At 38.7% G+C, this 24,117-nt stretch overlaps 2 protein-coding genes across 4 annotated transcripts in view; one reads left to right on the top strand and one right to left on the bottom strand.

The window, feature by feature from the left end:
• The window catches only part of LOC115448135 (kinesin-like protein Klp10A), a 76,387-nt gene extending 59,038 nt beyond the window's left edge, over positions 1–17,349 (top strand). For 2 of the 3 annotated variants that reach the window (XM_030175487.2, XM_030175476.2), the window contains 11 exons: positions 4,335–4,504; positions 5,488–5,703; positions 6,048–6,227; positions 7,205–7,350; positions 7,655–7,766; positions 8,228–8,362; positions 8,763–8,918; positions 9,238–9,391; positions 9,888–10,237; positions 11,031–11,205; positions 12,417–12,565. In XM_030175487.2, the coding sequence (XP_030031347.1) occupies positions 4,335–4,504; positions 5,488–5,703; positions 6,048–6,227; positions 7,205–7,350; positions 7,655–7,766; positions 8,228–8,362; positions 8,763–8,918; positions 9,238–9,391; positions 9,888–10,237; positions 11,031–11,205; positions 12,417–12,565 (1,943 nt within the window). Of the gene's footprint in view, positions 1–4,334; positions 4,505–5,487; positions 5,704–6,047; positions 6,228–7,204; positions 7,351–7,654; positions 7,767–8,227; positions 8,363–8,762; positions 8,919–9,237; positions 9,392–9,887; positions 10,238–11,030; positions 11,206–12,416 lie in introns of all 3 variants that reach the window. The other variant, XM_030175455.2, reaches the window with a different exon arrangement.
• A 786-nt stretch (positions 17,350–18,135) lies between these two features.
• On the bottom strand, positions 18,136–23,858 carry LOC115448160 (protein adenylyltransferase Fic). Its single transcript, XM_030175500.2, has 4 exons — positions 22,655–23,858; positions 21,725–21,922; positions 20,915–21,095; positions 18,136–20,207 (listed from the first exon to the last, which is right to left on the bottom strand). Exons 1-3 carry the CDS (start codon positions 23,683–23,685, stop codon positions 20,963–20,965), a joined length of 1,362 nt encoding a protein of 453 aa, XP_030031360.1. The 5' UTR covers positions 23,686–23,858; the 3' UTR covers positions 18,136–20,207; positions 20,915–20,962.
• Between the last annotated feature and the right edge of the window lie 259 nt (positions 23,859–24,117).

The following is a 24,117-nucleotide window of genomic DNA, read 5'->3' as shown; positions in this document are numbered from 1 at the left end:
GAGACCCTGGGAAGAACATAGGCTCCCGGGAAACTACTATTTTTATAACGGAAAACTTTAGCCTGAAAAACTTTATAACGCGGGCGGAGCCGCGAGCAAAAGCTAGTTAAAAATAAACCGACTAACAAAGATTTTATAGCTAAAAATTTCCATGGAATTATAATGTACTTACTTTGTCTTTATTAAATTTAATAGGGAAATATGTAAGCTAACAACACGATAATAGTTTCGTTCTTTAAGTAAATTAACAAAACGATAGTGTACAACGTTACCACGCTATAACAATATGATATGGAGTGGCGACGTGCAGTTAATATTTTTTATATTTACTAAGTCATAGTTTTAGTAGTTGCATTGTTTTGCATTTGTTGCATGAATAGTGATACATTATTTTTAAATTAAAAGTAAGGCGTGTTTATTGGCCAATTAAAATGTAAGTAAACTTCTAAAATGTAATATAAGAATTTGCATTAGCCATTTATTGTCCTAGTTTTTATAAGTTACTTTCTCGAGTATACTGTTTGAGTTGTTTTATTTACGCAAAGATTTTTTTAGAGATGATTACCATTTTTATAAAGACGTATTAGAATTTTGGTGTTAATTAACGACTTTTTTATAACGTTTTTTCATTCATCTGTTAAAATTATTAATTTATGTCAACAACAGTCAAGTAATTCGGATACGGTCGCAAAGGTCCTGAGATCCGGCTCGAGGTTCAATAGAATTTGCGCGGTTAATCCTTCATGCAATTTAATTCGGCACACTCAATCTGCAACGCTGGGTTAGGTAGAGGTCTCGTGACTGGAACATGCGGAAGTTGGACAAAACATTAAAACTTTTGGATATTTTGGTAGAGTAAAATATTGTTCTTGGTGGGAATTGTTGTATCAGAAATCGCTCGTATTTCTTGATACTGAAAACACAAAATATAATACATAAGCGTGGGATTGTAAATATTTTGCTGGCTCGCTATTACAAGGTTATATATATTGTATTTTCGTAAAAAAATCCGATAATAGCAAAACATAATATATAAAAATTTACAAACATTTAAGTAAAAATTAGCATAGGACCTTGTAATAGTGAACCAGCGATTTGTTGTAGTACTTATTAGGTACTTCTTATTTCGAGTGGATAGCGGCCACGGTACGCATGTAGATATATCCCTTTCTGACGAGTAGAGATAGGAACTAAACTGACGTTATATTTGAATAGCATTGTTTTTATTATGCAGTCATTTTGCCGTCAACCAAAAACCAACAAAGAATACAAATTTATCAGCCAAAGAAATCGCCCCTATCAGTGCATCAGTAAAACCAATCTTAATGCACAAACCAGAATATTACGCGCCGTTCTCACATGCACGTCTGGAGGAAACGGCCGGGCGGTTCCGTGACGCGATAAGTGCGGGTTCGAGTCCGGGTCACGGCGATAAATCTCGCCATTGTACGGCCGGTGGTGAGCGGGTAACGGTCACGTTTCAGACTGAAAATAACGTTAGATTTTTTTGTGTGCGAGATGGTCATTGTTGTTTTTTGGTGTTAGATTGTCATGGTGCTTGCATTGTGTGATATTTTTTTGGGGTATCCGACCCGCGGTCAACACTGGGAGAAACCAGCGAGTGGGACTTTGGAAACTCCTGGCTTAGCGACATGCATTCGGGGCCTTGTCTCGTGCATTGCCTCGTTGCATTGTATGATTGGGTGTAAGATGCTAATTGTTTGAGGTTTTTAGCAGTGTATGATATTGAGTGGACTATTTCAATGAGTATTTGTAGAGTATACTATATGATAAATGACCTCCTCTTCCACCCATAAACAAAAGCAAATACCTGAACTTAGAAAGAACTGCGTGTTTGAGACGTTAGAACATTTCCACTTACACTGTTTTTAACTTTTCGTGACAAAAATAAAGCATCAGCAATTTTATACGTTTACCTAACTTATGTGATACCGATATTAAACTATAGGTTTAGGCGTGTTTTATAGGTTTCGTGTCTAACTGAATATTGATCTTCGTCATACCAACGGTCGTCAAGAGAACGGTTGTTATGCGCAATTTTTGTTACACCCAATACCATTTCTCTGGTATCTTTAGGCTTTGGAAATATACCTTTGTCATATGGTTAGAATGGATATCTTGTATTGTGGCATTTTCGGCGGTTGTTGCAATATATTTTTAATATGGTACCTAGGACTACACCTGATGGTAAGTTTAGTGGAAAAACGACTCTATGTTTGGTAGAAATTGTATCCAATTTTGTTTATTTATTTATACCAACATTATGGACGTGTGTGTCATCACTAGTACATGTTTCGGGTGGCTCAAAAACTAGAGTCAAATACAAAATATTTATATTATGATGATGTTAAAATAAATAATCCCGAATGAAATAAAGTTGAGTTGCAGGACCGACTGGTTGTTTAATTACAGTGCTCACGCTGAAAGTCCTGGCTAATTTACGTAATATCTTATGTAATTCGGGCCGAAAAAATTTAAAGGGTGACAAAAGTCAGTAACACTTAATATACTTTAGTTGAAGTATGAAAGAACATATTTATTTTGATGACATAAAAGTAGAAAATGACCGAATTACATGGTTATTGAATTCTCACGGAAGATTACCACATCTAATGTAGTCCATACATTGAAATGTTTGTTTGGCTAATGTGGGCTTTATTTATATTACCGATCAGCTTACGTTTAGTTTATTTTTGAGGTATCTGTTTTCGTCTAAACATCAAGAAATATTTTGAAAGATCTATTCATTGATTGATATACTATTTGCATTTTATTAAATTCTTGAAGAATGCCATAATATAACATCCACCACAATTTATCACCATTGTTCAGTAATTACACAAACCTTTTTGAACATAATTATTTAGTTTTTTAACTTTAATGAATGCAGTTTTAAATTCAACAAGACCTTCGCATTGTCAAGTTCACACCGGCCCATTGAACTGTCATGTGGTATCGATCGTCGGTGTCGGTGGTGCGTGACGTCACACGGTGGTACATTCGATCAGCTCGTGGGACAATGCCACCCACGTACAGCGATTAGCCGACGATTTGGTTCGATTGTCCGAGCTCGTGGCGTAATGGGTGAGCCACTATTCGTAATGTCAGTTGGATTGTCGTCGTCGCGAGCGGCATGTGTGTTGGGAGACCTCGAGGAATATTTTAAAAACTCTGTATTGTAGTGAGGCTCTTTGCAAGACTGAACGCAGTTTTGTCTGCACTAAGATTAAACTAATGGGGATCGCTCTTCCACTTCTGGATTACTTTGTTCAATCCTTAACGTGAAATTTGAGCAATGCCAGGGCTATGTTTTAATGTGGATCGGAGATGCGGGATATCTATGTAGTTGCGATAATTGTTTCGTTCATAATTCAAACTATTAGATAATTAAAGACATTTCGCTGTTTACAACAGTGTTATATTAAGCATTAAATGTCCAATTATCCAGGTCATACTCATTCGTCCTCGACTGTTTAAGGCGATTTGCGCTTTTGGTAAGGACATTTGCGAGTGATATGAATTATTCGCGTCGCCGCGTCGGATAGAGCGCGCGCTGCGCATGCGTCACGTCACGGTTCATTGCCTTGACTGCGGAAAGAGATCCTAATATGGCGGGCGCTGGATCGCCTTGCGCCGACGCACGCCATTCCCACCGGCCGCTCTACCAAGAGCACATGTTTTAGACGAGCATGATTTAAACCAAAGACTGATGATGTGTTGCTCGTGGTTGCGATGCCGGCGCCGCGTCGCCGACTCGACCGAACGCAATGTCGCCGAGGCGTTCGACAAAAACGATTCGCCCGATGAGGACGCCGCGCAGGACCCTCCGGCGGCACGTAAGACTCCACTTTTACCGCACCATATACGCTCCGTCGTGGACGTTTCGCTTTTGCACTGTTTTGGTTTGCGTTCTGATTGTTGTTGGTTTTTTTTTCGCGCATTTACCAACGTATCGCGTCACCGTGTGATTCATGGACTCGTTTAGGAGATTTTACTTTTGGCACTAGTCGTACAGATGTCCGTATGAGGCAATGTATGCTGATGTAATGCTTTGTTGGCTAGTGACATGGCTTTGTTTGCGTTAGTTTTACCCTTATACAACTACGATGTGGGGTCACCAAGACATGATTTATGCATTAAAGTAACTGACTTGGTCTTAACGACTGCGTCTTTTAGATGATGACAATTCTCACTGACATAGCCCAGGCAAATAGTGTTAGATATAAAATTTCTCCATTACACCAATACTATGATTTCATCAGACTAAAGATATATTTTGTCTCTGTTTGAAGTAATGTGTACCTGTATTCCAGCGCCATCTCGCGTGACGCGCAACAATCAGATGCGTCTGTCGAATGCGGGCGGCGCGTACACGAACGGGCACGGCGGCGACACGACGGGGCGGCGCGGGGCCGAGAACGTGCCTCCTCCGCAGCAACCGCCGCCGCAGCAGCCGCCGGCCAACTCGCGCGTCACGCAACAGGTGAGAACAGAAGCATTAGGTTTAGAATAGCAGTAAAACTTGCAGCAATCGACTTGAAGTAGCAGTTTTTACCGTGAAAAAATCATGGTAAGCTTCGTTCCAGCTCTGTGCAGCTTTACGCATATTTTCACACTGCAGCATATTAGTAGGGTGTTGGAAATAGCTGATGCGCGGCGCGCGCACAACGCTGACAAATGTGCAGTCACCATAACAATGTTAATGTATTGATTACAATTGCAGAAAACCTAGGTAGTATTTTCTTATTGCAGTGATATGACGAAGGTATCGCCCCGTTTGGCTGATGGTAAGCGATACTACCGCACATAAATAGTAGCAACGCCATACGGTACTTTGACTACAAAGTAGTGAATTCCCGCTCCTCACCCTAAGAGATAAGATGTGAAGCCTCATTATGCCCAGTAATTACACTGGAAACAATGTCCTTCAAACCGGGACACAATAGGGCAAGAATACTGCTTGGCGAGCATATTATCTCTTTCCTCACTTCCCAATTCGTCTATCAAGCTGCAGTTATACACAAGGAAATATTTACCTATACGCATGTCCCTTCCACCTCCCTGTCCTGCAGCCTGCGTCAGGCGGTCGGTCCCGCGCCGGCAGCACGCCCAGCGCCGCCTCGGTACCCCAGGGCGTGCCGCAACCATACCTACCTGTGCAGAGGCGCACGCCTTACATTAAAGAGGTTCCTTATTCCTTCTCACCTAGTTCTGTAGAATGTGATATGAACTAAAATTGTGTTGCAATAATTTTGGCAGCATATCCGATGTAGTGGAATAGAACTGATTTTTTTTGGATATTTGTATTTATCTAGTTTAGATAAGAATTTAGTTGTGCAAACTAGTCTAAGATTAATAGTATAACATCTATTTATTAGAAAAGAGGTCGTTAAAATTCCATGTCGTCGGGGATGGTGATAAATGATAATACGAATGTTACCTTAAATGTATTGTGTTACGGTGCAGTTCACGGCGCCGGTGGTGGCGAGCGCGGCGGGCACGCGCAGCGGGGCGGGTGCGGGCGCGGGCGGGGGGGCCGCCGGCGTCTCCTCCACTGTGTCCGTGCCGCACGCCGTCGCGTCCGGCGCCGTGCGGAGGTCCAACGTCGTCAAGGAGGTCGAGCGGCTCAAGGAGAACAGGGAGAAGAGGCGGCAGCGGCAGGCGGAACTTAAAGAGGAGAAGGTGCGTATACGCGTAGTGTGGGGGGAAGCGGGAGGGATGTAATTGTTGAAGAGGGTGAATCGTCAGAAAGAGGTGATTAGGGAGAAAGTGTTAAATGAAAAGTTGAAGCATAAGGGGTATTAAGAAGAAAGGGGGTAAAAAAACAAAAGTGTGGATTCTGTAGGAACTTTAGAACGAAAAGGTGAAAGGGGGATAAGGTAAATATTGAGATTGTTACAAATATGGCATTACAGAACTTATTATTGTAGTATTCAGCAATTTAAAATAATCATAAAAGGACAGGTCCTACAAATATACTTTAAAACTCGGAAAAACGTATCAATGTTTAAATATACCTGTTTCAGGAAGCCCTAATGAACATGGATCCGGGTAATCCAAACTGGGAGTTCCTGGCGATGATCCGCGAATACCAGAACAGCATCGAGTTCAGGCCGCTAACCGGCAACGAGCCTGTCGAGGACCACCAGATCACCGTCTGCGTCAGAAAGAGGCCGCTCAACAAGAAGGAGAACGCTAAAAAAGAGGTACACAAACTAGTCATAAAAATAAAGAATAAACAGAAATTACACCCATTGCTAATGATCACATTGATCATGTACCGACGACTTCAACACGTCACAAACTGTTTAACTTAATTGGCAGAATGTGGGTAAAACACGGTTTAATTTATTTAAGACTACCGTTCATACATCTACAGATAAGCATTAGTATTATAAGTACCAGATTAGTCAAACCTCAGCGACGTCTCTGGTTTATATAACATCTGAATTACCATTTACCTCCATTTTCAATAATCGATCCCAATCAATTTTTCGATCTATCGCAAATTAGAACCAATCAGAGCACAGTCTTTGATATGCGTACAAATGACTAATTTTGATTGGTTCTTTCTCAGAATCGGATTGAAGATTAGATTAAGATCGTTCATTAAAAACAGTTGTAACTCATCTAGTACTGTTTAATCATTCTGGCGGATAAGAAAAGGCATTCCGTTTAGAACATGACCATAGCCTGTCAATTTGTAACGTGTATAGAATGAATATAAATTACTGTACGCGTAATGAAATTGTCTTCGCGTTATTGCACCGGATAGTGTAATTGACCACTTGATCTCGTCGAGGTGAATCATTTACGAGTTGATTCAACTGTTTTCTATTTATTTGCACTGTTAAAGGTCCTTTGAGATAAAGGTCAAATTTCTTTGAGAAATCGAAGAGAAAGGCTTAATACATTTCCTTATAAATTGAAACACTTATTATATTTCTATAGGGAGGCGCATAAAAACTGCCTTTGGTACATAGTGCGAGTTGCCAGTAAATATGAATTCGCTAAAAGAGAGTTATCAAATCAAATGTAACAAGAAAGACATTTTATAATATACAAATATTATTATATTTTCGTTGTCCTTATTACTTAGTATCATAAAAATCAAATTTTACTACCATGGTCGAAATTCAATTGCATTTTGCAACCATGGTTGTAACGCACGTACTGTTTTAAGGTGGACGTCATAAGCGTGCCGACGAAAGACCAGATGATAGTGCACGAGCCCAAGAACAAGGTTGACCTCACCAAGTACCTCGAAAACCAGAAGTTCCGCTTCGACTACGCCTTCGACGACTCCTGCACCAATGAAGTTGTTTATAAGTATGTATCTATAGCCTACTATATTTATAGATACATCATAATATAATCGAATATATTTTCTTTTAAAATATATTTTTATAAAAAGTATTATTGATTACATAAGAATATGAAGCTCGTAACATTGACACTATTTTGGATTTTGCTAACGATATCTAAGCGTAACGGTAAAATTTTAGTTATTAGAAATTCTGCATTTTTCGTAGACTGTAAGTATGTAAATTAACTATTTTTACAAATAAATAATTGGGAGATGCGAGGAATAAGTTTTTTTTTATATAATTATTGATGGTATTGTGTTGTTCAGATATACGGCCAAGCCGCTGGTGCAGACGATATTCGAGGGCGGCATGGCGACGTGCTTCGCTTACGGACAGACGGGCTCCGGCAAGACGCACACCATGGGTGGCGACTTCCAGGTACCGACACTAGTCTAGTATCGATACAGAGAAAATATCGATGATTTGTTTGTCACTCGATCACTCGATACCGGCTTGTAAAAAAAAATATGATAATTTGTTACACATGGCTTAATACGATAATGCTAAATGTCGATACTTTATGCTAAGTATAGATACTTTTGTTGATTTATTGGAAACATAGTTGAGAGCGTGACTTTTATATTTGGTTTTGTTAAAAATATCGTTCCCAACAACGCGTCTTGGCTTGTGGAAACACGTCTTTATGGTCTAAATAATATTGTCTCGAAGTAATAAGGCCGGCGTAAATTATTGTGGCCACTATGGATACCGTTCATCATTCGCTATTTCACGTCACGCTATTGCACGTCTCTTTAACAATCATTGTGTCAGTAAAGAAATCTCCTATAGAATGGTATTACGCATAATATTTTTTATTATAACAAACGTTGTACTTGCAGGGTAAGACACAGGACTGCAAGAAGGGTATCTACGCGATGGCGGCGCGCGACGTGTTCGCCTACCTCAAGTCGCCGAAGTACAAACCGCTCAACCTCATCGTATCCGCCTCCTTCTTCGAGATATACTCCGGGAAGGTACACATCGCTATAGAAGCACCAATGTTGACTTCAGTATGCCGCGATGATTGCGGCGCTAGTATTTTGTGAAAATTCCTCGTTATGTAACATTATAATATGTTCTAGTTGTCTTCGTAACATTAGTTAAATTCTTAGATGTGTTAACAATTACCTACTCTTAGAATTTTCGTCGCCGTAAATGTCGATAACATTGCTACGCCTGAGGTTGAAACCTCTGGCCTAATATGATGTTCACAGGCTCGATATTGCATTTATAATTCCTATATAGATATTAAATTTATTACAATTATTACGAAAAATATAAGTATTAGTTATAAGTATAATATATAAAGGACAATATCGACAAATCGATATTATATCGATAGTGCAATTTACATCAATAACTGACCTTTTACAGGTATTCGACTTGTTAGCGGATAAGGCGAAGCTGCGAGTGTTGGAGGACGGCAAGCAGCAGGTGCAGATAGTGGGCCTCACGGAGAAGGTGGTGGACAACGTGGACGAGGTGCTCAAGCTCATCCAGCATGGTAATGCAGCCAGAACCTCGGGACAGGTGAGACTGATCTATACACAACAGCTATCGGCTATGTTAGGTCTGAAGTTAGTAACGAAATGTGGCGTGGTTATTGTTTTTGAAGGATATTTTTTTTGGTGTGATGACTTGTTTCATGCGAGCTGTGATACTATAATGCAGTATTGTTCTTGAACAGTGCATTTTTGAGAATCATGTTTCTATGCTAAGATGTTTTTCCTATTGATAGTTATGGAACCATACGTCTATGATTCATTATTTATGGAACTTTAGATTCTCACAGTCTAAGTGTCTATTAAATGCTAGTGGTAAGTTTACTGATGTGCGTTTTCTGTTTCAGACGTCTGCGAACTCGAACTCGTCGCGGTCGCACGCGGTGTTCCAGATCGTGGTGCGGTCGCCCGGCATGCACCGCGTGCACGGCAAGTTCTCGCTCATCGACCTCGCCGGCAACGAGCGCGGCGCCGACACCTCCTCCGCCAACCGGCAGACGCGTACGTACCGCGCGGATGTTACTTACACTCGTTGCAATGCACCACGCATATGCATAAATGCGATAAATGAATATAATAATAAAATCAGCCCTGTATTATATACTGTCCCACTGCTGGGCACGGGCCTCTTCTACTACTGAGAAGGATTAGGCCTTAGTCCACCATGCTGACCTAGTGCGGATTGGTGAACTTCACACACCTTCAAAATTCTTATAAAGAACTTCTCAGGTATGCAGGTTTCCTCACGATGTTTTCCGTCACCGTTAAAGCAAGCAATAATTCACAAACAAAACACACTATTGCTCGAACACCAATTATATCGATAAGGTTGAAATGACATTGTGGATTTTGCATATTTGTATATGATCACAATGTTTCACCTGACGGTAACGTTTGTCTGCATTAATAAAATCAGTTGCCAAGTATTATCCCACAGAAACGGCGGTATTAACATCGACTCGGTGATCAGAAAACATAATATGGTTATATGTTACAGGCATGGAGAGCGCTGAGATCAACAAGTCATTACTCGCACTGAAGGAATGCATCCGCGCGCTCGGCATGAAGGGCAACAACCACCTGCCGTTCCGCGTGTCGAAGCTGACGCAGGTGTTGCGCGACAGCTTCATCGGCGACAAGTCCCGCACGTGCATGATCGCCATGATCTCGCCGGCGCTCTCCTCCTGCGAGCATTCTCTCAACACACTGCGCTATGCCGATCGCGTCAAGGAATTGGGCACCGCGGACCCGAGAAGAGCTGACTCGCCGCCTAGGGATGTGGATATGCAGGATCTGCATGATATGCAGCCCGCGCATGATGATCTTGCGCATCTCAGGTCACTTAATGTACGTAAACAATGTTATCTATATATATTAAAATGTATCCCTATTTCCCTTGGTCACGCCATCACGCGTGAACGGCTGGACCGATTTTACTATTTTTTGTTGTTGTGTTTGTTATTGTCAGGAGAAGGTTCATATGAAAGAAGAAAATCAAAAAATTGCGTGGAAAGTTAGAAAATTTAAAAAAACTTGACCAAAATATTAATTTTATATAACTTTCATTTGTTTGAAATAACTGTCAGCGATTGACAGAATGCGCGCTGCAAATTCATAGTTAAGACGGGACAACGTCTGTCGGGTCAGCTAGTAATTTCATAAATATACTGAAAAACTTAATATTGATATTCTATCTTCACGTATAACGTGCACTACATTTCAAAGATGGGCGACTTGGAGCTAGGCACGATTCTGCACCAGCTTTCTATCTCAGCTGGCTTCAACAGATACCTAGAAATAATTACTTTATAGCCAGTAACCACTGGTGACTATCTTCACGCTATTCTTTAAACAATCGAACTGTAAAGTTATATTTAAACTATGTTTAATTATAATAGAACATAGTAATTTTGTCCGGTCCATACAAAATCTGTTGCATATTAAATTGTGTTACTCTTGTCTCATGACATTGAGTCTTTTGAGGGGGGCTTGAGGAAGCAATTAGTAGGCCGACATAATTGTATAAACCGTCAAGATACTTTCGTCCTTTGCCGGTTGATATTTTTCTTACACTTAACACCAGGCGAAGGAAGTCATTTTGCAGAGCCCTTAATCTTAATTCTAACTCATGCATTTACAGGAGGGTGACATGTCAGCGGAGATGTACACGTTCCACGAGGCTATCGACGAGCTCCAGCGCGCCGAGGAGGAAGTGCTCGACAACCACAAGGCCATCTCTGACTACCTGCAACACGCGCTGCAACGCTGCAACCAGCTGCTCGGCATCACTAGGGACGTTGACTACGATCAGGACGGTAAGGACTTCTATTTATATACAGAGACCTGGATTAATTCTTACCCTAATTAATTTAATTGAGACTTCTCGAGCTTCAATACTCAGTGTTTATAATGTATGCCTTTTTCTATAGTTTATAAGGTTTATAGTGGCGTGTATCTTGATTTTTTCCCCTTTTTGTGGTTTTATCTGACAAAAATATTTTGTACCGTTGCTGTAACATGAAACTTACATTTAATACTATTTGTTGTAGAAATTAATCTATCTTATTATTTTAGTACCTCAATAAAAACAAAAAATTGTTTATGTGTATGTTTGTGTTCGTGTTGCAAGCTATTGGCATGTGTGAGGCTCGCGTTTGTGTTGCTCGTGTCGTGTCGCTACAGTATGAGTGCATGTTGCAGATGTGTGGCACTCGCAGCGCAAGCGCGTTCGGTTCCTCGCGAGCAACGGCGTTGGCACGCGACGTCTCAGGATGTTAGGTGTGGCGCGCAACCGTGACACGCAACATTGTAACGAACATGTGTCGGTCCGCGACGCGAGCGCGATCAAACGCTTTGATACGTTAATGCCAATGCTGTCGCTCATAATGGAAACGGTGTTATTAACTTGCGAGGACGTATTCAGATTGACGACTTTTTTAAACAATTGCAAAAATATTATTTGTGATGTGTTGTACGATATATTGGCAATGCTTTTTAGATATGATAAATATTATGTGTTAACATAGTTATATCAAAATTGGTTGGTAATATCAAACTTACCAATGAAAATTCACGCTTAGGAAAGAGCGGATGTCGATTAAAATATGGTTTAAATTATTTTATAATGAAATTCATTGTATAGCTTATTAAACTAAAGTAATATGACCGACCAGTCAACCAGTATAGAATAGCATAATTATTTGCTGTTTTTGTCGACTGTAAGGCCGTTAATCTGAATATAACCTATTTCACATTCAGAAGATTTAAAATTGAATACATTTATCATAAAATTGTATCATCGACATTCAACTGCTTTATATACTAAGTTATATAATGTTTACTATTGGTCAGGGTACTAATTGCATAAAAATCAACATTTAATTGAGTAACAGTATGATGGTTTTACCCCTAATAATTGTATCATACAATTTTTGGAATGGATTTAGAGCCACCTTACTGTCCTTCACTTACTAAAATAATGCAGCTTTCTTTGTACCCTTACTTAATGTGAGTTGTTTGTTTACAGCGTACGCGACGCAGTGGGAGGAGCTGTTGAACGAGCAGATCGCTGTACTGGCGCAGTCACGCGACCTCGTCGCCGAATTCCGCGCCAAGATGACCCAGGAGGAGCACATCTCGCGACGCATACAGCCTCCGCTCTCGCGACACCACTAGCCGGCACATCACTAGCGAATGCGAACCGAACATGTCACGTCGGGGATAGGTTACATAGTACGAGCTGAACTGAGCGAGCTAGCTATGGACGACTAGGACTGTCAGACAGTTGGTTTTGAAGGATAGAGAAAGGCGAGTTGCAATAGGCTTACTTGACAGCAACTCTCAATAGGTTATAGGTGTCGAATGCAGTAACTTATCAGGCCAGTTCGCACTTTGTAACTAAGTTATTGGGCCGGACGTGGGCTGAGGTGCAGGCGAGCGGCAAAGCGGGAGTGATGTCCAAATTTTGCATCATAGTGTTAAAAACTAACTGAAATGTTGTATTAACTCATGTTTTTGTTATTTTGGGATATTATTAAGATTAGGTAATTCGTACTCAAAGTTTTGTACGTTTTCTCCAAGTTCCAAATTAGGTTGAAACCTGTAAAATGTGAAATAGTGTTTATCGCAACACAATACAGGAGGCAAGCGTGTGAGATATAAACCGAAATGTCTGTGCTGCCTCCCGCTCAGCACACGTTCAGCCTTAAGGCTATCCCAGTTCTTATGTTGCTCGTCTAAAACGAGAGACGAAAATCACAATTCGGTTACTGATTTGTCGACTTGATATTTATTTTGCTTGTTGGCCGCGAAGTTGCATGTTTGTTTTCTTGCCTTTTGTACAAAACTGTCGTGGAATTTTCGTTGATGCAACGTTCGCCGCGGGAGTGTGTTCGTGTTCGTGCTTGCGCTCGCATTCGCGTTCGTCCGGCGGTCGTGTCGAGTCACAACTTGATATATGTAAAATTCCAGTGTGTAAAAACTAATTAATCAGTATTGAAACTAATAAAAATTCAGTGTTCGATATGTAAGGAACGTGTGTAGCTGGCCTACTGAACCGCTTGTACACTATGTTTTGCCATCGACCAAGTTGTGACGGTGTTTTTTTTTTTTCAATATTTTATCCCTCAATGCTTAGTATAGTCGACGAAACGATGTGAACTGAGACTGTTTACTATAGGGGATGAATGCACAAACTAGACTCGTCGGTTTGTACGTTGAAGTTGTTTTGAGATATATTTGTCGATAGTCGATACGAAATATGTGGACTCTATTCAATACAATTCAGTTGGATGGCTACTGCTTCGCGGCTATCGACAGTGAGGCGGTCGAATATCGATAATTTTATCGACGTTCAACAACCTCGAACCATCGACTTGTGAATTCTAAACGCAAAATGGTGCGATACGTTTAGTTAATTAATAAAACTGAGTTTTCCCCTCGAGTTTAACCCTGACTTTTCTTTGAGCATTTAACTCCGCTAATGGCCTATAACGTAAAATAGTTATGAACTTTGATGATGTGCAAGTACAAAATGAGTTGCGTACAACTGGCGTCAGTTACGGCCTGAGGTTAGTCGCGGGTGGCGTCAGTCATACAAAAGGCGTGGGCAAGTCTGCCTAACTTCAGAGCGGTTGTTAGTATTGGCGTCAGTTGTACTACGTTTACTTTCATAACGGTTGGTGTCCACTATTTTGAATATGGTAATGAAATACTCGGATCGTTGTGAAATATAACTGTTTAACATTTATATAACGCAATGTGTGTTAGGAAGGAACGATAAATAGTTTTTTTAATCGAATATATCGATTCCAAGTATTGCGTAATGTAATCGATATATAATTTTTGTTGATTTTCAAGTTATGCACGAAAGACTTTGATATTCCTACCTTTCATACAGTGTCCTTATTTATCGTAAAATGTATAATTAGATTAAAACTGAAGAGGATATATCTCCTTATTTGTGTTAATGTATGAGATATGCTGGTGACACGATAGTGCGTGTAGACGTTTTGATAACATATCTATTGCCATTTCGCTTGTTACTGCTGCCGTCGCAAAATGTCCATATTATAAAGCTAATATACACATGTTGAAAAAATACTCCGTACTTATAAACATTTTTATTTAATATTTAGTGTTTTGTCTCTTTCTATCTTTAATGAAATGGTTTTATAGTAAGGGGTAAAAACATTGTTTAAATTAAAATGGTTATAAGAATGGAAGATAATTTAAAACAGGAGCTAGTGATGTCAAATTTAAGACTTATTGCTTATGTACAAGCTCCATGACTAATCAATTGTAAAATCCATGACAAAATTAAACATCTGGTATTGAAAATATAATTGGATTTTAAATATTTGGTTTTTCTGTTTATAAATTTCCATTGAGATTATATTAATCTGGCTGCTATTTGACGAGTATTAGCTATTTGAATTTGAGTATTGGATTCGTTAGTTGGCCTCAAACATTGGCGTATAGCATTTTGATCGGGCATAACGTATTTACCAAATATTGGCCGCGTTTGAATGCTATTATGGTATCCTTTGAGTGAGAGTGGAAATTCCACTATAATATTTCAAATGTGTTTCTACTAGGGTTGTAAACCAATACATAAATAATTATCGATATTTATTGGCTTCAGGTATGTGTAAAAGGCGAATCTATCTAAGAGATTCATAAGGAACTCTTATTCCATTTCCTAAAGCAATATCATTGGAGCTTTGTTCCTATTTGGCACAGCCAGAAATTTAAAAAATTCTCAACGTATCGACAGATGTGAAAATATTAATTTTAAATAATAGCTTATATGATATATCACCATGAAACTTACTATTCTTGCAACTGAACGACTTGGTGATGTTTACGAGTATATTTGTCGACCACTACCCGTCCTTTTTACTCTTAACATGTCGTATGGGGGAGACGGAATATTGTAGTAACAGTTGCGATGATAAAGTATAACTCGATTACAAACTGCGTGTGGTCTCTTTCTCTCAATATTATTGACAGATAAAGACAGAAAACCCAGTTTGTTTTACAATATTAAGCACAACGATCTTTATTTCGTATGTCGCTGTCCCTTTCTCTTGGAATTTCGACTTGAAGATGAAAGGAAGAATAATTTCGAAATGCGAAAAGTAGGCGCCAATTTGTTGTTCTATTAATCTGGTTTAGATGGCAATGGCTATGTGACTGCAGCCATAATGGTCACCCGAGATTGAGATATGGGGCAAATCGAATATGACAAAACTCTTGACTTAACTACCTTTAAATAATCACGACTATAATATATGATTTTTATTCGCTAATAATCGTTAAATCGCACAGAATCGAATTGTTAATCGATTGCAAATTCCTAACAGTAATCATTTAATGCAACGATTGACTATCGATGTAGCGAGAGATCGAATGAGTAATCGATGAGGGCTGGTGGGATAAATTTCTATACACAGACATTACTGGATAATTATAATTTATATTTACATTATCATTGCATAACATCGTAGTAAAAAAAACGTAAAACGTGTCGTTTTTTAATTAATTAATAAAAATAGTAAAACTTCTTAAAAGACTATGTAACTGTAAGTTTTTCCAGTCAGTACGTTTAATATTTTTTCTTTTATTTTTTGTAATACTTATGTTGTGATAATTGAGTATGTGACGCGAGCTTGCGCTTATGAGCGAGGCCTTTAGCGGTTTGTATGCTGAATACTATCATTCTATATTACATTTTGTCTACTAAATACGGAGCATTGTCTTGTAATGTCTGCTCCGTAGATGACGTCCATAGTTCAATTTAGGATTCTCAATATTCATTTACGTATTACATTTTGTACTTGTGAATTCAATGTCATATAGAATGAAAGCATCCCAACGCGCAAAATTATTGTTTGTAATAACGACAATGTTTATCGATAGTATGAAAATAAATATTAACTTGGAATGATTGTAGTTTAACTGCGCTCGACTGGTGCTAGGCCTATTCGCTTTTAACAGTAGCCTCTTGGGTCTGACAGATGCGGTAAAATATAAATTGCATGTATTGGGCTTGGTTGAAAGTTGTGCGACAATTTGTGATAACGTGCACCGTAGCTTGTGTGCCATCCAATATGAAATTATAATCCGTCACTCTTGTTAAATGTGAAATACGAGTCTTCAATCCTTACATGTTTGATTGGCAGTTGTGTTGTGTGGACCCTCGGAGGTATTGTATACTGTAGCTTACAAAGAGGTTATTAGGTAGTGCTTATTATTAAATAAACAAACTAAATCGGTACTCTGTATCAGAGTCACTGCTTGCGCCGATGTACTGAACGAAATCTCTTTTTGTATGGAACGAAGCCGCGCACGGTCGCGTTTTATGCGTAGTTTACACAGCACGCTGTCTAGTTGGCCGCTTTGAAGTTAGTCACTAGAGGCAGTTATTGTTCCTAGGGATTGGTGGGTGAAGATAGATTTGCGGCTGGAATTGTTAAACAATCGATCCGGATTAATAATAATATAATAAAAATATCAGCCCTGTATTATATACTGTCCTACTGCTGGGCACAGGCCTCCTCTACTACTGAGAGGGATTAGGCCTTAGTCCACCACGCTGGCCTAGTGCGGATCGGCAGACTTCATATGCCCTCAAAATTCCTCTAGAGAATTCGATTTGGATTATTTAATAATTTCGGCCGTCAGAGGGCGCGTGTCGTGGCTAACTTCAGACTGCCCATCTTAGACCGATCGTTCTGTTATAACCTTGGCGTTTGTGTAAATGTAACGCGATCGTGTGCAGCCGAGTCCTAACGAGACGTGGAACTGTTCGCCTTCAAATGAATTGGTATTGTATAGTGTTCGTCAAAAGGACAAGTGAAGGACGAGGTGCGGGGCGTCGCGCTCTTGTTTAGTTGAAATGCTTTATTATAATAAACATATTTTAACATCGCACATTACAATAAATTAATCGAAATTGACAAGGCTTTTATTTTTTCCTTTTTAATTGCCGTAAACATTAAGACTGAATGGTTCTGCATTATTTTTTAAATTAAGAATTAACGCAATGATTGGTTCACAGGCAAATTCCTTTTTTAAATTTAGATCCACGCGCCTCTCCTACTTTTTATGTTTGCAATTCGTCGTTGCCGCCATTGCAATAGCAGTTTAAAATTCTGATCTCAAAATTCAGGATATTCTATAATATATTGAAATGTTTAAATTCTGTAAAATTAGTGTCGCAAACCATTTAAGTTTGTGTTGGTCTTGTGATTCGTGCATCGAGCTGGTTTGCCAGCCGCCGAGTTCTAACCGTGTTACGCAATCGTCAAGACTACGTCTATTGCCTCTTCGTTGCTGATCAAGGTAAGGGGAAGTAGCTTGGTTTTTTCGATTTACAATGCTGTCAAATAATACCCACGAATTATCTAAAGCAGATAAAGATACAATTAACTACTGGGCCATTAGGTTATGGCACAAACATCTAGGTTTCCATGCAGATGTTTCCTATAATCTTCAGGAGGTGCCTTCTGGAGTCTCTACTTAACCGTTATTAAGCTGGCATTACGTTTAGCGTATTCGTCAAAACATTTGCACTTTTTTGACAAAGCAACATCGACTTAGCGTTCTTTATGTACAAAGCTGATTTGTTGGCAAAAAAGGCCAAATACGCCAAGTATCACGGCATCCACGGTCTATCGAGCTAGCCGAGACAGAACACTTCGATCTAGTAATAAAGTTTGGATATAATAAATAATACTCTCTCATACAATGATTAGGAAATTGTATTTAGAATAGTAATTTGTACTGGTGTAGAAATGCACCACAATATATGCATACAAAATGCCACGCGTGCAAAAACGACCTCACATTTTTTTACAGAATTCATGAAGACCCCATACATAAAATGAAACCATATTCGCAATACAAAATGGGCAGTATTTTTAGATAAAATCATAATCATTAAAAATAAATAAATAGATAGAATCGGCAGACTTGTAAATCAGATATAGGTCGTTGTTGCCCTCGCGGCGCCAAAGCGAGACTGGAAGACAACACAAATATAAGTACAAGCGAACACATACGAGAACTCAATATTTTAGTTAGGATTAGATATACATGGTAATTTTTAGATTGCGTTACTAAATGAAACCATCTACTTCTCTTCTTGAAAATACCACTCATCATATTTTATACTTGAGTTACTCGACGTAGATGTAAAATAAAAAGTATAAGTGTCGAATAAAACAAATATCAACTCTAAGAGTATTTGTCACAACGCCAACATTACACTTTTATTCAGAAATACACTCATTTTTGGTGAAAATATTCATGTCATGGATGGTTTTTGACAATGTTAGCTGAGGTAAACACAAGTACGTGGTTTGATGTATTAACGCAATGTTTGTTTGATTTATTAAATTTATTAAAATTACCCTGTCTGTAGTACACGAGCGTAGGCCAGTACTCAAATTGAGCCCTCAAAACTGATCCATGAATAAAGTTATATATAGATTCATATACTCATAAAGAGTACGCTATCGTACATAGAACAGTATGTACTTGTGATGAATCCAGGGAGTGAGGCCCCCCGGTCTCCCCTGGCTACGCTCATCTTTTCTTAACAAGCGCATTCCTTATTCAGTGTTATAATATTATCATTAACGCTAATTATAGTAAGCAAGTTTATTTCAAACTGAAATACATTTAAAATAAGCTGCAATTGTTTGTGATATCCGAATGAGTATTTCATAGCAAATAGTGTTATAGTATTAATACATAATATGTCAATGCTAAAAATCACGTTAACAATATTGGCGCAAGATTTAACTTAACAATAAATAATACAGCTAAAACCCCTGTTAGTGTCCCTTTCCGATTGGCGCGTACATAAAATTCATATTTACATTTAAATAATTTAACGTTTGATTATACTTAATTACACACTAATGAAATTAATATCACAGAACATTTCTAGTGATTTCCAATAAATAAAACACACAGCGTGTAAATAGGGGGAGCATGGTTACAAATACTCTTTGGTTATATCAAATTTAACTCGGTGTCGTTTTTAGAGAGTAACAAAATAAATATAGTCAATAATTACTATATTAAACATTAATATTTTTCTAGAAATTAAAAAGAAAAGGACTTTTTTTCATATAAACATTTTAATTTCATATTTTTGCGGTTCTAGAAGGTACTATACTAATTCGGTTACTGGTTATTGGTAATAAAATATATATTTAAATTATAATCATTCGTAATCAAAGATAAATCATAGCAAAACGGTATTTACAATATTATGTACAAATATGTATTATTTTATTCATAACTTACTACCTTTTTTGTGGGCAGTGAAAATTGCGAGATATACCAATTCAAGTAATTTTAGTAAAATTGCTAACAGACAACTGTTTAGGTAATTCACCTACCTATTGAAGATCAAAATAAATTCAACATTTTTATATGTTGTATATTATACTTCAGTGTAGGGCAGCCATCCCTTCTAGACTCCCTTGAATTCTAATAGTGTATCATCCATCTAGAGGTTGACATTACCAACACAATATATTTGTAGCATCATGCGTTGCTCAATGAACATGGCTTAGTATAGGTACAAAATATAGGTGTTCAGGATAATTCATCACTCCCTTACAATATAGGTATAACAATGTGTCACACACAAATTCATTACTCATAATTCGAAATAATTTGAATAATATTCACTCCAATATACAATAGCATCTAGGTACATTTCAGGTTTCCTAGCACTACCAAATAAATATGTCACGTTGGAAATTGCCCGCCCGCAGGCAAGTGGAAGCTAAAACCCCATCTGAAATTAGAGAAATAGTTTGTCATATTATTATTATATTGGTAAGGAATAAAGGCAAAGGTGTAATTATATAAATATAGCACTTGAGTCAAATATAAGACATAAAGATGTCCTTAAAGGCGCAGAAAATACTTGCCAAGGTGGATTACTCTGTCATACACAATTCATCGATCTATTGACAGTATATCTTCAAAGCAAAAGAGGATGGATTTAAAAAAAATATGGCGATAATATTTTTTTTATCTGTTTCATTACATTATTTTAAGCTAACCAAGGCTTGGTTTAAGCAATTTACTCAAATTTCATTTAGACCGAGCAATATTTTGGCGGGCAGAGTAGTACGCAATTATTGCTAGCAATCATTGTCTGGAGTTTATTGTATATTGTTCAGACGTAGGCGAGAATTAAAAAGTGTCATGGCATTTTTTCGTACGAGAATCACTTTAGCAACTCTCTTGCCCATTGGGGCTGCTTACACAGTGACATTTATTCTCGAACATGCGAGTATCGTACAAATTGTTACGTATCTGTCAAAACTTTTATACCATTAGTGCTCAGGCGAGGCAAGTTTTGCCTGTCAACACGGGCGAGAATTGCTTCCCAATTGGCCATATTTAGACGGAAGAACTTCTTTATTTCCTTTCAACAATAGCACGTGTTTAGCAAGAGAATTGCACGTCTTAATAAGGTTTCTGAAATAATTGTACCTTAAATTGGCAGGTATAATTTGAGCTAGCCGTGGCGCATCGCCTTTGTCATAGCATATCGTCTTCAAACCCCTCGCCAGTGAGGATGTGCGGTTCCCCTATCGCCGGCACCATATGCGCGAACTCGCTCGTCGCCCACAGATACAGGTTTAGGGTCCGCTCCGTGCACTGCGCTATGAACCTGAAAATAGGTTTTTTTTTTATAGGCGCAGCAAAGTCACTGCACCTGATGGTAAGTGGTGTAGGGTCCAGATAGTGTTGTCAACAAGATATATTTTCCCTGGCCAGTCAATACAAGTTAGGTGATTAAGTAAAAAATAATTGTAAACATGGTACATAACATACATAACATCTCGCATTTTATCCCCGAAGGGGTATGCAGAGGCGCAACTAGGGCACCCACTTTTCGCCAAGTATGTTCCGTCCCATGATGTGATAGGGGGCGAGCCTATCGCCATATCGGGCACAAATTCCAGACTCCGGGCTGATACTGAGCAGAAAAACCCAAATATCACTTTGCCCGACCTGGGATTCGAATCCAGGACCTCAGAGCGCTATTGTACCGGACATGCAATACAACTACGCCACCGAGGCAGTCTACACTCTCTGCAAACATGGTGGTGTAACGAATCATGTTTTAGTAGTATAAATGAGACATTGATTCACAGAGTTTCTTGGGATAGCTTCACCCACCATCACATCATAACGCAGAACACAATTGGTGGTAAGTCGGTGCTCTGGCTGCACCTTTGCCTACACCTTCGGCAATAAATATTGACAAGCAAATACTCTGGTTGATGGTGAGCTTACCTAACAAATGGTCTGACATCCCCTTCGTTAGCAGTCTGGAGATGCTGGTAGTAGAGATGGCGATGTTGTTTCGCTATGATGACGGGCGGGTACCCGGCCTGCATGAGTAGCAGGTTCATTAGCAGTCGGGAAGTGCGTCCATTGCCATCTATAAATGGGTGGATGTGAACTAGTTTGTAGTGGGCAAGAGCTGCGTATCTAGAATGGACATAAAAACATTAGATACTTAGTGTAAAATACATTTCGGGGTACCACAGAACTATGGCCACTGTCACCAATTTACTGTATATTTTATACTAAATAAACCTTAACATTTTTCACTTATTACATTTGGTATTAATGTGGTATACAAATAATCATTTGAGTGAACATAAAGAGACAAACATTTTAAAATTCTTTAACATTCTGGAACTTAAATCTTGCATCTTTCAAGTATTTTCTTTAAATATATTTTATTTATAGACAGTTAATCTACGATTTAATTATATTAGGTTATATAGGGTCATTTTAACATTGAGTTACTAAATGAATCCACATACTTTTCTACTTGGAAATAACACTTTACTTACTTGAACCGCAGATGTAAAATAAAAAAGTATACATTTTGAACAAAGCAAATATCCATAAAAAGTAATTTTAATTTTTTATGCCCTAATGCCACTACTACTACTCTGAGAGAAATTGATGCAGTGGCAACATCATACTTTCAGTCAGAAATACACTCACACACATGATCAAAAATCATATTTGCAATGATTAAAAAATCAGAAAACAGGTGAAAATAATAATTTTTAATGGATGATTCTTGGAACCATGTCAGCAAAGCTGCTGACGAGTATGTGGTTTCATTTAGATCACACAATGTCAAAATGAACCTGTATATAGATGTTATTCAAAGTGTAATAGCAAGCAATCATTTTAATACTCTACCTTACAGGATGTAAGTCCAAAGCATCTTCTGAATTCAACCAATCTAAGAACTGAGTCATCAGGTGCCGTATGTCCATTGGGCCTGGGGGGATGTGACCGCCTACATACACTTGGGTCCGTCTGAAGTGACCACCTTCTACAGGGTCAACATGTCCTAAGACTCTCTTGTGAATCTCTAGGATATCCCCCATAGTAATATCCCTCAAACGATACAGTAAAGTGGAATTTATATATTTCATGGCTGCATCCAAGCCCAAGATCTCATTATGTTCATCTATACTCTTGCCAGATACTGCTATTCTAGTCTCCAAGACACTTCTTGTCTGTTGCAGGGTCATTGTGTTACCTTCAATACCAACAGTGTGGTATATGTGTTGGAAGTATGCTTCCTTCTTAGCTCTACGAAGTGCTGCACTGTTCTCTGGTATTGATGATAATGCATCTCGTTTCTCTTCGATTTTCCTTAACATCTCCCTGTCTAGGTTCTCGACAATGCTTGCTGTGCGCTGCCTGTTCATTAAAGCTCCAGTATGATCTGGATAGTTTGTTAATGCTAATGTATACAGTTGATCTGCCTTTACTATATCCTTCTTGGTGTCTTCTAGGAACTCTCCGTAGTGATTTAATATGTCGGCATGTTTTGGAGACAACGCAAATGCATGTTGAAATAATTTTAAAGCTTTATCTGACTTACCAACGCGTTTCATTTCGAGCGCTGCGTTTAGCGAGACCACCGCCTCGGCGTCCCGGGCGGTGTCACGATGTTTCGGCAGCGACCGCACGGGGGTCTCATCCAAAACAGGCTCCAAATAATTACCATACAGCCCATCCGGTATGGGTGCGAACGGCTTCGTGAATTTCACATCATAACTTAACAACCTATGTAAAGATATCACTACAGCTAACATACACACCACACTGGACAGTATGAGCACAGTTTTACACCTGTCTAATATCATTTTTGTGTATAAATGCCTTTTCGGATCGCACTTCATTTTCTCCGTTGTACTGCGTCTACCTAAAAACAACATGGCTGTAATTACTGAAACATGACACGGATGATAAAATCTCGCTATCGGCGTCGTTGGTCAGTGTAAATAATTTAGATTGCATTGTATAACGCAATATCGTTTCTAAACTCTAATACTGAATAACCACGTAAGGCCATTGTTGACATTTCTGCTTCGATATTTGGCGTTGACAGTGACAGCACCAGATGATTTTTTGTCCTCTTTCCAAAAAGGCAAAGGAAATGCAGTTCGTAGTATAATCAGCACTGAGTCGTTTCTTTTAACGTTGTAAATGTCGATTGTGATTATAAAGTATATTGTAAAGTGAAATAGTTAAAATATAATAATTTATATTATAAGTTGTTAAACTTTATTCTCGGAACCTTCGGGATCTCCAATTGGTTTATTTTATTACTAGGCATAGATTTATCACAGAAGCTACAAATCGTACGA

The sequence above is a fragment of the Manduca sexta genome, chromosome 25 (genome assembly GCF_014839805.1).
Source record: "Manduca sexta isolate Smith_Timp_Sample1 chromosome 25, JHU_Msex_v1.0, whole genome shotgun sequence".
Lineage (NCBI taxonomy): Eukaryota > Metazoa > Arthropoda > Insecta > Lepidoptera > Sphingidae > Manduca > Manduca sexta.
The sequence above is the reverse complement of the archived record's forward strand: the minus strand, read 5'-3'. Positions and strand labels throughout refer to the sequence as shown.